This window comes from Triticum aestivum, chromosome 2B (assembly GCF_018294505.1).
Source record: "Triticum aestivum cultivar Chinese Spring chromosome 2B, IWGSC CS RefSeq v2.1, whole genome shotgun sequence".
Taxonomy (NCBI): domain Eukaryota; kingdom Viridiplantae; phylum Streptophyta; class Magnoliopsida; order Poales; family Poaceae; genus Triticum; species Triticum aestivum.
The window spans coordinates 121554762-121570164 of record NC_057798.1 but is presented as its reverse complement, the minus strand read 5'-3'; the positions used below and the strand labels follow the sequence as shown (position 1 = coordinate 121570164).

At 42.0% G+C, this 15403-nt stretch overlaps 1 protein-coding gene across 1 annotated transcript; it reads right to left on the bottom strand.

Moving 5' to 3' along the window:
• Nucleotides 1-1768: 1768 nt before the first annotated feature.
• LOC123043834 (uncharacterized) lies at nt 1769-14914 on the bottom strand. The gene is made up of 13 exons (XM_044466425.1): nt 13565-14914; nt 12685-13483; nt 11998-12493; nt 11158-11309; nt 7764-11069; nt 7412-7624; nt 6777-6980; nt 6485-6688; nt 5893-6042; nt 3146-3496; nt 2577-2985; nt 2365-2446; nt 1769-2284 (listed from the first exon to the last, which is right to left on the bottom strand). The coding sequence occupies exons 1-13, from the start codon at nt 14719-14721 to the stop codon at nt 2065-2067; spliced, it is 7743 nt and encodes a 2580-aa protein (XP_044322360.1). The 5' UTR covers nt 14722-14914; the 3' UTR covers nt 1769-2064.
• Between the last annotated feature and the right edge of the window lie 489 nt (nt 14915-15403).

The window sequence follows — 15403 nt, the reverse complement described above, 5'->3', positions numbered from 1 at the left end:
ACCAGTTCATTCCCAAAATAATATCCAACTTGGCAGACTCGATGACTATCAAAGAGGCCGGGAACATGACTCCCTTGATGTCAATTTCCAAATTGCGACATGCCAGATTGCTTTTGAGCAACGATCCCAGGGATTGTACCATCATACTCTTTTCCAAAATTGAACAAGAAGACTTGTTTTGGGCAGCAAAACTCTACGAAATAAAAGAATGGGAGGCCCGAGAGTCAAACAAAATTATTGCAGGTATGCTATTAACGAAAAACATACCAATGATGACTTCTGGGTTATCTTGGGCTTCTTCGGCGGAGAGGTGATGAACTTGCCCTTGGATGGTCCTCTGGCCAGGGTATGGCCCCATGTGATTTAGGGTATGGCCACAGTATGCATGCAAATTCACAGATGATCCTTCCCGCTGCACCATAGCTCCTATGGTCGAATCCTTTTGCCACCAAGACCACATCAATGTGGAGAATCCATTCGGACAAACGAGAGCTCGATCTGTGTATTGTGGAGGACGAATTTTGAGTGCACAATGTACTTGGGAGAGCACCTTCTCCGCTCTATAGCGAAGAAAGAAGAGTACTCTTCCTCCACCAACTGGCCGAAGAAAAACTACCATATTTGGGGTTGTCGTTCCACTAAACTACCACATTCAAAAATGACCGAAAACTAAAAAAAATTGTAATTTTGTTACTAAAAACCACCACTTTCAAAAAAATGATCAATTTAGATGATTTAAACACGTTTATGACAAACATGACCCATCTGTCAGGGCTGACGTGCCAGAAAAGTCAACACCGTTTATTAAAAAGCTGTACTAACTTGACTCTTTCCAAACTCGTGGCACCAAAACTTGACTTGAGAACTGTGACGAGGGGACACGAACCACATGGACTAAGCTGGTTGTTGTGATGGAACTTGTATCAATTCCTAAACGAGATAACTAATTGGTGAACCACAACACAACTTTTCATCTTGAACGCAATGTTGCAACCTGCCAGCAAACCACCTTCTTCTAAATTTTACTTCTTTGTTTATCTATCGCGTGCACTTGAAATGTTCGGTAAAATGCTTTTGAAGAAATTTTCATGTACATGATATTTTTTAGTGTTTTTGGTCGAAATGTTCAGAAAAACGTTGTTGAGACAATACCACGGTTTGTTGTATGTAAATAGCATGATGAGAGCATCTACAGCTGGGCCCCTCAAACCCTCCTCGTATGCCCGAGTAGCTTGTCCGATCACCGACCAGACACGAAAATCTAACCCAAACAGACATCTCAAACGGGCTTCAAACGTCCGGCCTGACCGGCACCCCTCATATCCAATCCAAACATGTATGCTATTCGCCCGAGGTGCCGCTCCGACGGACCGCGTAGAGTACTACCATAACTACGGTTCTTCAGGACCAAAGGTGGACAAATATACAAGGCATTACATGTCACACTCGCATAAACATTAATTATCTGCATGGTGGGTGTTGGAACCTGGATTAGTTTTAGGTTCGTTCCTGAGCTCCACCAAAGGGGCTCCTAGGATGGAGGCTGCCAAGGACTCGATTGTGTTCTTTCTCTTTGGGTCCAGCTGAAAAATGCACTGCCCCACCGCTTTGTCGATGCAGTACTGGGTTCTTCGTGCCCCTTCTTGTGTTTTTTTATTAAAAAAAGAACTCCAATTCCTTAGGCAACAGAGATGACCCCAGGAAGCAATCCCAGAAAATGAAAGGTAATCACCACAAGTATCAAAATCCAAGTTCAAAGCAGAGTAAATTGCTGAAAACAACCACATTTTTCTTCATCATCTCATCTAAACGCAGATCACAAGCATTTTTCTTCCAAACAGTACATGCACAAGTTCAGTTTGGTGCATCTAAAACCCAAAATCGCCAACTGAACCAGCCATTACTTCTTTAAATAAATATAAAAAAAATCATGCAAACGATGCGCGCGCTGTATAAATTGTTTGATTGCCCTCATGAACTCGCTAATTTCTCCGGCAATTAGCCCAGTAGTCAACTTCCCGCAAAAAAAAACCTAGCCTGGTCAACTGCAAATCAGTCAACGAACTACGCGTGAGGCTGCTCAACCACGGAGTCTCTTTCCCACTGGAACAGCCCAGACTTCTCAATGTCACCAACAGACAACACCGGGATACCTGCCGGCAACCCAGCAGCGCTCAGGGCATTAGAAAACATGATCAACAGGCTTCGGCATGACTGCTCTACTTCCATGCGCTCTGTCGCAGTGTGCTGCAAGGCAGGGTCTCTCCAAGGTTGATAATAATGCCTGAGAGAATAAAAAGACCATTAAATCACCTGCTCATCGTCACAAAAAACATATGCAGATAATAAGAATGCTACACATACCATCTCCATGCGGGATTAGATTCGGCGGGGCAATGTATCTTCGAGCAAAGCGTTTCGATTTGTCCGCGGCTATCAGCCAAAACTGATTCACAAAGGTTGGAAAATAGTTAGCGCACTCTTATAAGCAATTAACCTGGAGACAGACTCAACATTTATACTTTGGAAGTATAATGAAACATCTTGGTATCATAACACAACAGATCCAAGCGTACCTTGTTCGCTGCATCTGTCAAGAAGTAACAAGCTAAGAGCCGTCACAACCGACGGCAAAGTATCACTCTTCTTTTTCACGTGACCTTGTAGGTAAAGTATAATGGCAACCAGCGCCTCATCTGCAACGTGACTATCCACCATTTCAACGGTTTCAGATGAATGGTTCAAGAAAGACTGAAGAGTTCCGGGACTATTTGTGCTCGTGGCAAGACCTCCCCTCTTTTCAGGAGAGATGCGGGAGATTCTGCCAAGGATTACAGAAGCCACTAACCAACGCAATATCTTTGATAGTAGACACTCATTGTTTAGTGGCTCTTCACATGACATTTCCGCTGCAGACTTTTGTTTACACAACCAGAAGATATTGGAAGTTACCCAGGAAACAACCATCACAGTTCTTGACTTATCCTGTCATTGGCAAACAAAAGCAGAAAATGATTATGAAGATCTAGATACGATCGCAATACAGAAGCAATAATTTTGAACATTTAGGTTCACATTCTGATCACAATACTAAAGCAATAATGTCAAGCGCTCATTAAATGAATTCAGGGGCACAAAAAAGTACCATTTCAGAAAAAATTGGCAGAGGACCGTTCATAAGGACGACATCAGTACCAAGCTCCATTGATGGCTTAAGTTCGATACTTCTTGAATTGCCATCAATAGCTTGGCACAACTTAAATATGCCATGGAGGGACAAGGTAAAATGCGGTTGGTATATCTTCCTTTTCATAGACAACCTCATTGTAGATGCAATAACATTTAGAATTGAACTCAACATGGTGATATCCCCTTTCAATAATTTTCCATCTTCAACTAGCAGATACAGACATTTAGATATTTCTGATAGTTGCTCAAGTGCAGTTTCTTGGAGCCATTCCGTGATGAATCTTGATAAGATCACAGCATTGAGTACCTGAACAAAGCACACAAAAATTAGAGACAACGAGAGGGTAGCTTTCATAAAACTATTGTAAAGTGTATATTTCATAGAACATAGAGAATGTTAGTTCTCAAAACCATAAACAAGAAAACCATGTGCCAAAGCTGGTCATTCACGAAGGATCGTACTCGGTGCAATTTAAGCCTGTTACAAAAATAGCATACAGTGTGTCATAGCTAGCAAAGTAATCCTTGGTAGTTCAAAGCATGTTGGGGAAGCTATGACAATATGTATGTGCCAATAGTATGCGACTAGTTTTGATAGTTGAGGGGTGCCTTCTTGCTGGTTTTGGAGTTCAGGGCGAACTCCTGCCATAATTCAGGGTGTAATGTGCACTTATCTCTTTAAACAACAGATTCTTGACCCTAAAAAACTATTCCCTCCATCCGGATATGTAGGGCCTAATTTGTATCTCGAGATTTACTTTGGCCATTGATAAGATCAATATTATATGAGATGCATGCTGTAAAAATTATACCATTGAAAGCTTCTTACAAATATGAATTCAACAGTGTACTTTTTGTGGGATTGAAAACTCCTTAAAAATATGAATTCAAGGGTGTACTTTTTGTGGGATACATCGCATATATTATTGCTCTTATGGATGGTCAAAGTAAATCTCAAAACATGTACTAGGCTCTATATATCCATATAGAGGGACTATATCAGTTTGCAACAGTATTTAACGTAAAGAAACATCATGGCCAGTACCATATTCAGCCACCAAACTATAAAACTAATTCAATAACAGGTGTATGAGACGACACTTTTGCCCTTTAAATCTTCCTCTCCCTCTTCACTCACACACTACCATGTGCTCATTCAACCTTGTGTTCTACTCAATCTTTTATCCCCAAACCTCAAGCCTAACAATCTGCCATAATCCGCCCAGCTATCCTCGCACAACCAGGAAAGATTGGCATCCACTAATCGATCCACTAATCGATCCCTAGTCACTCTCACTGTCTCACATAGACGTCAACTCCCATGTGTGGGATTGGGATTATGGGGTCCATCAGCGCAGCAAGGAACCCGGCAGTGCTGGCACCCTACACCCCAACCTCCACAGGTGCAAACTCTAGGCCAACCTTACTAATAGGCCCTCTCTTGATATGAGGAAGGCAGCGGACTCCTCTTGCTCAGTATTCCTGTCACCGTATCGCTCCACTGTCGATCTGCTCTTCTCATGGACTGTGAAAGACGAAAGAATCTCGCAACAGCCCTGCCCTGCAGGTGCTTGCATGGATTGTAGCACCGTCGGACCACATGATTAGGCAGAGTGTAGTGGGGGTCAAGGGCTAGAGATTACGGAACTGAAGTGTATTGACTGCTTGATTTTCTAGGACAGACTAGTCCAACTTAGGAGAGTTTAACTTCGACTGTAAACGCAAACCTGTCCAGCTATGAATATGAAACCTATTCAATAGGACCTTTTACCAATTAGTCACCACACTAATATGGTACGACTGAAGGACTTCCTGCAGGCACCAATCCTACGCAAGGTCGACTTCCCGGCCACTTGCCCAACTTAGGAGAGTTTAACTTCGACTATAAACGCAAACCTGCCCAGCTATGAATATGAAACCTATTCAATAGGACCTTTCACCAATTAGTCACCACCCTAATATGGTACGACTGAAGGACTTCCTGCAGGCACCAATCCTACGCAAGGTCGACTTCCCAGCCACTTGCCCCAGCTTGACTCGGCTGGCCCTGCCCTCCACTGGAAGGTTATGGCCCACATAACATAGGACCTTGAGTGGCACTTGCCGCAACTCGTTTTGACGCTTGCATCAAGAGCTTCAACTTTGATTACATTGCCAGCAGCGGATGCTTTCACAGTAAATGAAATATCAATTGGCAGTTCAAGGCTGCTGCCTGCTAGTTTTCGTAATGCTCCTGACTACCAACTCGGAATGTGGAGGGAAGGATGGACCCCGAATCCCATGTTGATGGGCATGAGAGTGAGATGCACACATAGAGGACTCTGGGGGTTGTCAGGCTATTCTCTCACTGATTTTCCAGGAAGTATTTTTCTATCCGGTAATCCTTTCCAGCATATGAACCCAGAATCATAACGCTACTAGGCATAGCGAGGTTCTGGTGCTGGAGCCGAAGGGGTCAAACTAACAGTGTCTAATGACAAATATATCAGTTGTATTTAATACAAAGAGCTGCACCTAACAATTGGTGCAGCAAAAAACTGCTGTTTATAAATGACACTCATGTTCACAAACAGAAATCCCGTGATATAATTGATGGATTACGAGTTTGTCAAGATTCACAAGAAAAATGGAAGAGCATGTACTGAATTGTTGCTTCTAAGAAAGGTGTGACCATAGTTGAGATAGTTTAAGACAGTCGCTTACCTCCAATGCTAACCCAACTATTCTGGAACTAGAGTTGTTGTCCAGTCCTTTGTCCTGAGTTGAAATAACAGAGGATATCCACGACAGAAGGCCACAATTTTTTACTAAATGCTGAGCTAGAACTGGCAGCTTCACACACTTCTTTAGCACCTACATGCAAAGTGATCAATCTAAGTGGGATAAATACTTGAAATAATACTGATTTATTATATTTCAGGAGACAAGAAAAATAGCACATTTCACATAAAAAAGATCAATACATGCCAATATGGACAGGATCAAAAATCAAATAACAGTGCACATATGCATGATGAAATGTTGCTTAATGTCAAGTGCGGCACAGAAAGGTATACTGATGTTTAGAGACAACTCTATTTATCACACATTGTTACACTTCTTAAGTTGTATTTCAGGGCGTGCTTCAGCTCTTGGCAGTTGTACAGAAGTAAGACAGGATAGTAAGCATATAAAAGGGTCCTTGTACTGCTGCACACTAACTCCTTAACGTAACGCACATAGTAACTTTTTAAGTTTAGTGCATCATCATACACATCCTAAAGTCAAATATATGCTAATAAAAAATTAGTGTTACCTGAAGGATTAAATGCTTCGATTCAGAATCTGAAATAGCTGAAGAACAAAAGGCAAGAGCAAGCTCTAAAACACTTTTGTTCTTGCATATCGTAGCATCATCAGCTAGATTTGACCCAGCGTATAATAAGCGAAGCATCCACAATCGATCAGCTTTGAAATGCACAGAACTACTCTTCAATAATGTTGGAAATAATGGAATGCTCTGCAAAAAAAAGTGATAAAGATAAACGCAACATGATATTCATAGCTCATGATAGTTCACATGCGTAAGTAAAATATAACCGACCCACCTGCATGTCGACAGAGGCTGAATTCATCAAAAAATTGCTTATGATGTTGAACTGGGTATGCGAGCTATCCAGCAGTGTCAATGATGCTTCTGCGGCAAAAATAGCAATAATGGAAGGTATCCTCTGCCATGGTTTGGATATCCCATTCTGTAGATATGTCAAAAGAAGCTGGAGCTGCCATTTTTCCTTGCTTTTCTGAGAAGCCTGCACATGTCACAGGTGTACAACATAATATAAAATGGACTTCCCAAATTAAATTACGGGCACAAAATTTGTTCTGTACTCAGATTGGGCATCAAATTGCTCCCAGAATGTCGATAAGGATAATCTTTCACAGCAGTTCGAGTGCACCAAGAAAATGTAAAGTACTACTGGAACATGGATATATTGATGCAAGAACATGATTTTGTTTATAAAAGTTAGAAGCGGTATAACGGCTATAGATTATAAAATTTATATTATGCATGTTCTGGAAACCCAACCCAAATTTTATACTGATGCTATAGCTGGCAACTAAGCAAGTAAACATAACTAACAACTGCAGGCAGGGCAAGGTAATAACTGATGAGATACTTACAATTAATAAACAAGTCGACTGATAAAATATCAGGATCTCAAAAATAGCAGAGCATTACCTCGAGTGATTTTTTGAATGTATTTAGAGATTCATAACCAAGCTTTCTCAATTCTTCATCAGGAGATGATATGGAAACAAGCGTAATGGCAAGCAGCCCAACTCGAGAGAATTCAGCAGGCTCAATGTAACCCATGAGAAGAGTATGAATCGAGAAACACAAGATAAACATAGGATCATAAATCCGAACCATATCGATGCTTCGAGATGTTGTCTGTCAATCAATGTTAAGAGTGGTTTAGGAACATGAGGTAACATGTGAGCTGGGTGGACAAAAATAGTGCAACCACGAAAGCATAAAAGAACAATAATGAAGCTAAAACCCTAATTGGAACCACTATTCAACAAATTACCTTCAAAATATCATCAAATTTGTCCTGACGAAGCTGTTCTAGTGAGAACACAGAAGTCCTTGAAGACCTTTTGTAGCAAAATTGCAAGACTGTCATGACACAGAGCTTAGAATCAATTGGTATGTTCTCCCGAAATAGCGCCCTTCGCCTACTCTTACTTTCTGTGTTCTCTGTTTTGTGGATTTCTGATATTGAAGAATCCAGTTTCAGTTCTTCTCTATATTTAACAGCTGCACTCCCCCATAGATGATCCATTTCAGCGATAGTTTTGCACTCATGTGACTCTATCTCATTCATAAGATTAAATATCTCCAGATCTGTTTCGCTAAGAGTTGCACCATAAACAGATAAAAGCAAGAAACTTAGCTCTCTTGATTCATTCAATAGGCCATTACTCTGTTGTCTACTCTTAATATCATACAGTATCCTGAGTAATCTGATAATTTCTATTTTTCTCTTTTCTGCTATGCAAATATTGAACTCGCTTTTTTTAGTGAAAAGAGAATCGGCTGATTTTAAAATGCCTGGTGCTGGCTGTAGAAGGCTCCCTGTGGCATTAAATGCAGCTGAATATTCAGAAACTTCACTGCAGGTTATTGACGACAGAAAATGGGAGTGGCCCAGTATGAGCTCAAGAATTTCATCAGCAGGAAACTTCCCTTCTGATAATACAACAAGAACACATCGAATTGCTTTTAGTGTGACATGATCATTGAACCTGTGCAAGAGAGATGATCTGATGAATTGGTTAAGGAAAGGTATTGACTTCAATTGGTTCAGATGAGTTTGAATCTCTGAAGACAGTTCGATAATATTCTTGAGAACTGTATATTCCAAAGAACGGACGACCCTTTGTTGTTTATCAGAGTGGGATAAGCCATCACATCGGAGGAAATTCCTGAGTATTTGATCCAAAGTTCTGACCAAGGTGCCTATGAAATTCAGCTTAGCATTGCTTACTCTCTTGGACTCCCTGTCTGATGCTGTCTCATTAGATGACAATCTTCTTGGGGGAGACAGCAACAACCTAATCAACGATATCTTTGCAAGCAATTCATTAGTAAGCTTCAGATGACCTTTGTGTGAGTCAGGATTAATATCATTGACATCAGAATCTAATAGGCCAGAAGATTGTGGACAAAGTGAACCAACTATTTCCAAGCGTTGCTTCCGGGGCATTTCTTTTAAAGACAAGCAGTAGTGCAACATGGTAATAGACTTCCCCAAGAGAGTGTCACTGAAATAATCCATCATATCTTGAACTGATTCATGTTGAAAGTCACCAAAATTTTCCTCAAAAATGCTCCTAGTAATAAAACTTTTCCAACATGGAAACCCATTATCACCTAATAGCATTTCACAGTAAAAGTTTGCAAGTGGCTCAAGGAATTCAGCACACTGCATATGGCCATCACTGTGATGCCTCATGTATGACAAAGCAGCAGGCAGCAGAAGTATAGAGCTATCCTCATGAGCCCGTGAAGAATCAGAATTGTAATCCATGCCTTGCAGAATAGAAGTGTCTTCTTCTAGAACTTTCATCAACATCTGGCCAAAAAAGTTCATGTGTATAGGGCTTACTTCCAAAAGCAACCATAAAACTTTTGCTTTAACCTTAGATGTGGGAAACATACAGTGATGAAGAATGCTAAGGGGAGTGTTGGTGGCCATGGTAGATAACATCATGTGGAATGCAGTATATTCAGTGTTCTGTCCTGCAGATCTTTCTGCATTATGGATACGAATCAACATCTTCAGCAAGCAAACATCAGCAGATTCAAGATTCAGTTTAGCAGTGAAGTGGAGAATGAAATGATATACTCGCTGAATGGTGGCAATATCTGAACTTCTAATCTCCAAGCCCCATAATTGACAGGATTCTGATCTCTGATCAGTTTGTTCTAGATAATCATACAGTAATTCCATGGCAATATCAGCAACAGATAGACATACAAAAGCAGCAGGGGCAAATGCAGCTGAACAACTCGACCCACGACTTTCTAACTCTGAGAACATCCAATTTACAAGTTCTAGAAGTCTGACAGGGGACATGAATTTTTTCAATGCCCGAACCATGTAGAAATTTGGCAAAAGCAGTCCAAAGTTTCCATTGTCCATGCAGACTTCAAATTTATCCTTGAACAACAGCAGTATTTTTTCTAGCATGACCTTTGGGGAAGCAAACAGCGACTCTAAGGACTGACCATCATTACTAGCCAACAGTAAAAGGTCATATAGTTTGCTAAGAAGATTCACAACAAAACCATCTACAAGGTGCAGATTTTCCTTTGAAAAACTAGTAAATGCGTCTTCCACATGTTCCGCACTCTCATCTGTCAAGTCTGGGCAATTGGATAAGGAACGTGGCAGGTCAATAGTAGGATGGTGGAGAACCGATTCAACAATATCTTGGAAACATTCCGCTGAAGCATTCAAGTCAGCAGTATTAGCAGTCAAAACTCGGATGCGCTCAAATATGCTATCAACAAGAGTGGAGCATACATGACAAAGTTCTTCAAGAACATTTGAACCCTTCCTAGTGTATGACAATAGCAAGCGATGGCTCCAGAATAATATGACTCTCAGATTAAATGTCACCTCACTGATTGTGCTTTCATAAAGCTTAGCTCGAATAAGTCGGACAAGTGCATCAAGTAGCAATGCATGTGCCTCCCCAGTTTTAGCTGGCCCAGAGAACACAAGGCTTAATACTGAAGGTAAGAGTGCACAGAACGGAGTCACATTTAGGAATGTACTCAATGCAGTCAATTCTGCAGAAATTGAGTGGTTTTGACATTTGCCCTCATCAACATCAAGATTACCCTCAATCTGTCTGAGACTACAGAAGAAAATATCCGGCCAACAAGTAGCAATTTCAGCTAGGTAATCATGTTGCAGATAAAGAACTGACGACAAGAATTGCATATGAGAAGGAAAGTGTGTTTTCACAACATCAAGAAGCTCTGGAAAGCTACCGATAATGTCCTGTGGAGCTGCACACATGATTGAAAATAAGAATGCAGTCGCTACATCATCTGGCAAATTAGTGTGTTGCTGACTTAACATTTCTTGAACCTTTCTAATCACAGAGGACAAAGAGTTTGAATGAAGTTCAGAAGAATGTTCCACAGCTGTGAACAAACTAGAATTTTGTTGGTCCGAGATACTCCTAGAGATATGCAACAAATTCATGAATGGCCTCCATTCAGCAATATAAATCCTAGACTGTAGTTCTTCCGGTGAAAAAATATCAAATCTCTGATTCAGAACAGTACCAATAAGATCAAGCAATAATTGAGCATCTACCTGTTTGATCATCATCGGATCAGTCACTTGAACATGCAATTATTAGGGTAAATAGGCAAGAGAGCTGTAGGCAACATAAATGATATACCTGGGACTGCAGAATAAGGTAGATTGTGTTGCACACATATAATGAAATTGTTGACTTCTCACGTACTTTCATACCTCCAGGCTCAGAGTCAAGTAGCCTAAGGCATTTCTGAAGAACACAAATAACCAGAGGACTGAAAGCTGGAGAATAGACTACAAACCACACACAGAAAAATGGTGAGAATATGAATGACTGAATGAACTAGATCTCATTAGGAATTGTTTAAAGAGAAGACATGATAATAAGTATCAAAGGAAGACAACATAACTTAAAGTCAAAGGACAGGTGCAACAAAGTAACACATTTATGATCAGGAAGTGCTAAAGAGTGATCACAAATTTCAAAATGAAGTACAGAAGTCCAAGAAAAGAAGATCTGATTGCAGCATAGTATAAACAAAACAACCATGAGACCAGCAGACAAGTATTAAGTAAATATGATAATAACATGATAAGATGATGAAAGGATGCTGGTACAACATAGTGCATAGTACAAACAAGCAACTGCAAGACAAGCAGCCTTTTGGTAAATCTGATGATTTTACATGATCTGATGATATACACATGGAAGACTTTGAGCCCTTAAATGTAGAAGTGTGATAGTTATGCTGTGTTTAGGTGGGGCGTGAAAGGTTTACTGAAAATCAGACGTCTATTTTCCATGTTGTTTTGCACCGCGGCCTACAGGTACCGATAACATTTATATATGGCGCTATATCAGATCAAATGGAACCTAACGACCAAGCAAAACAGCTAATGGTAGATAAGAAAGTTAAACAGTATGACATGTATTTCAGACAAGTGTAATGCCACTCATCCATGTCACGAAAGAAAATAGTACCTTCAAGCTGGCCTGATTTAGAGATGACCGTTCGCATGTGCTCTTGATATTTGTACAAATTGTTCCCAACCAATGAAACAGTATCGCAGAGGAAAGGAATCACAATGTGTGACAATTTATTAGATACTCCAACTCCTAGGCTCTCTCTTACACACCATTTGGCTTCATACCCAGGCAAGAAAACCAACCATGCATCAATCTCCGCAAAGTTCTGATCAAACGCACCAGAACTTGCTAGAGCAGCTTTAACTAAAATGTACGCTTGCTCACGGATGATCTTAACTGGTGAGTGCAACATGATGTCAATCAGTGGTTGCAAATGCTTGTGCATTGATTCTGGAACTCTCTCTGGGTCCCAATGTCCCTCGTGTTGCCCTGAATACTCAACTAAAAGTGACAATAAGGAGTGCTGCTCATCCTTGGATAGATCCAACGGATTAGGTGGTATAACCCTAAAGAAGTCAAATGATCCATCAAATGAGCTGGGCATTACCCTCTGAAAGAAAAATTGAAGATAATCAATGCACAGAATTAGATTAGAATGTCAAGGCTATAATTGCACTAAGAAAAACACATCCCTTAAAAGTAGACACAGACAGCGAAGACAGAGGCTAGGATAGTTGAATGATGAAGTTTATACACATCATAAGGTATAGAGGAAGCATAATAAAATATTACTATACCTACCAAATAGAGCCGGAGAACATCAAGCAACTTCGAGTGGAAAACACTGTCTACCACTTCTGCACCTTTCATCTCCAGATCTTGCCTATCTAAGCCCCATATCTCACACAGAGTGGTAGCAGGATCGCTTGCCAAGTCTTGGTCCTGCTCTTCAGATACATTTTTGGCCCACTCAACATCAATTCCACCAATAATAATATCATCGTTAGCATTACACCTCTGTTTCTTTTGAGGAGGCTCAGAAACCTGAGCACGTCTCTCAAGTCTACTCTGAGAACAATTTTGGTGTTTCTGACTGGCAGAAGAAAGTAACTTCAGAAGGACCTGTGGATCAGGAATAGCTCCGCGCACTTCATCTTGAATGTATTCTCTCAGAGATATCCACCTCTTGACACGCATTTGGTCTCCCTGGTTAAGTTTATCTACCAAGAATGCATCTGTTGCAGTGGAACAACTTAATCCAGGGAAACTGTTCATTCTGACTTTCCCTTTTGTTGAGCTACTGAATTCTGATGTCGATCCCACACTTGATACCACGCCATTGATTGCTTCAGTAACATAGCACAGTAGGTTCACTGACTCAAAAACAAGCCTCAGAGAACCATGCTTCACAAGATCATCAGAATGCTGCAATCCCCTATTTATCACTGCTCGGGAGCATACATGGGGCACGATGCACTTCAGAACTACCTGTACTTGTTCATCATCGACGGATACCAGATCATGTGACAGGAAACTATGAAATATGCTATCAGTTTGTGCTGAAGATATTATATCCGCTGCTAGGGAGATGGCAGCAAACCTGCAAAACGGCAATCAGACAGAAATAAGTGCACTGTACTCAAAACAAAATTAATTATATACATGTGCTAAAAGAACTAACCAAGAGGGGGATGGCCGTGGTTCAACATTGTAAGGGAACTCATTCATGTATGCCGCGCAAAAAGAAAGCCTCTTACTCACAATAGCCAGCAACAGATTCTTGTGGTGAACGCTCTCAGTAGAATGCAACTTCTTCATCAGATCCAGCAAGCGTTTCTCGTTACCTCTCAAATGTGAGGATGGCATTAATCCATTTTTTGGATCAGTGCAGACCATGACAAGCACTTGATGAGCAAGGTCAGCTGCTTCACCTGGATCCAAATTCCCCGATATCAAGCTCAGCTGTTCCAATGTGGCACTTCCAAAAAGGACACTGCGGAGCCCTGGTGGGACAAGCGACTCCTCTACCAAAACATTATCCCGCAGTGTTGAGAGGACATAGACAACGGTCTCAGCATCATCTTCTCCAATCCCGCGTAGCACCCCTGAGTAAAGCTCCCTCTGTTGAAGGACCCATCTTAGCAGCTTCGGGTTCCCAACCTCAAGGAACGACATGGCAAACCCAACAAGTGATCGCCTTGTAGAGCCAAAATTAGCACCTTTTTTCTGATTCCTCCCATCCCTGCCCCCTCTCTTCTTCTTCTGTGTCCCTGCTAGTTGCGTGACAAGAGCCATCTTGAAATCAAAGCTCTCGGCAACCTCTGACGCCAACCCCCCACCACGCCTGACAATGGCAGCAAGCAAATCCAGTGCGGCATTCTGGCGCCGGAACTCGCCGCTGTTGAGTTCACGGTGCACATCCCCCACCTTGTCCTTATCCTCCAGTATCGTCCTAGCAACGGCGTCCAAGCACTTTTTAGAAAAGGCATGCTGCCGCGACTTGCCACCGGGGTTGCCCAGGACAGTGGCAAAGAGGGAGAGTATGTAGGCCATCCCTGGCTTCTCCCGGTGCAGCCGCCATGCCTCCATCAGCTCCACGAGCCGCGGGGACTGCTGGACATAGTCCCGGAGCACCCCGCCACCAGAATCGCCGTCCAATAGCTCGATGAACTCCCTCGACGCGTCCGAGTAGATTTTGACCTCCGCGGTGTGGAGATTCTTGAGGATATGGACTAACCTGGTCTTGCTGGGTGCACCGAACGACTGGTTCCAGGTGTCCATCCCCACGTTCACCAGGTTCTGCTCCCGTTTCGGCTCCACCACCGCCACCTCCTCCATTGCGGGGACGCGATGAGGTAGAAGGGTGGAGGAGGCGGACTCGGGAACGGCGGCGGCGGCTCTAGGGCACGGAGGAAAGATTGATTGGAGGCGCCTTCGGGTCGCCGGGCGGCCTCAGGGTTGGCCGCTTTGGGGGTCTTTTGGGAGAGATTTTAGGGCCCCTGTTCGTGTTAGACCCTCCACAGCCGCCGCCGTTCGCCAAAGGGGAGGGAAGGAGGAGGGGGAGACCTCCCCGATCGCGCGCAAGCACACGCTCCTGGGCCGGGCCAATTGAGCGCCCTTTTTTTCTTCATGCACGCTTTTGGGCCGGCCCATGCGGGGGCGAAATGCCCCCTGTTTTTCTTTCCTTCCGTTTGTTTTGCTTTATTAAAAAAAGTTCTCTAACTAAATCAAATTTCAAAATATTCACGATTTTTTTTAATTTGATGGAAATTTACTAAAATTCGTGGGTTTTTTATCTGCTTAACCAAACTTTGAATTTGACAAAGATTTTTTTATCACAAAGAAGAAGAAAGGAAAAGGAAAAGGAAAGAAACAAAGAATCTGAAAAAAGAAGAAAAGAAAAGAAAGGGGGGAATGAAAGAAAAACAAAAAAAAATGGTCTTCTTCGCTAAAACTTGAAGTCTGATATTCACTACTTAGGCCGGCTCAAACACGTAGCGAGCGAGCAGGGGTGTGCGTT

Coding starts and splice junctions, on each gene's coding strand:
- LOC123043834 (XM_044466425.1), bottom strand. CDS start 14,721: ATGGAGGAGGTGGCGGTGGTGGAGCCGAAACGGGAGCAGAACCTGGTG. Junction 6,981..7,411: donor CATTCAAAAAATCACTCGAG/GTAATGCTCTGC, acceptor TGACATGTGCAG/GCTTCTCAGAAAAGCAAGGA. Junction 2,447..2,576: donor TGACAGATGCAGCGAACAAG/GTACGCTTGGAT, acceptor TTTGTGAATCAG/TTTTGGCTGATAGCCGCGGA.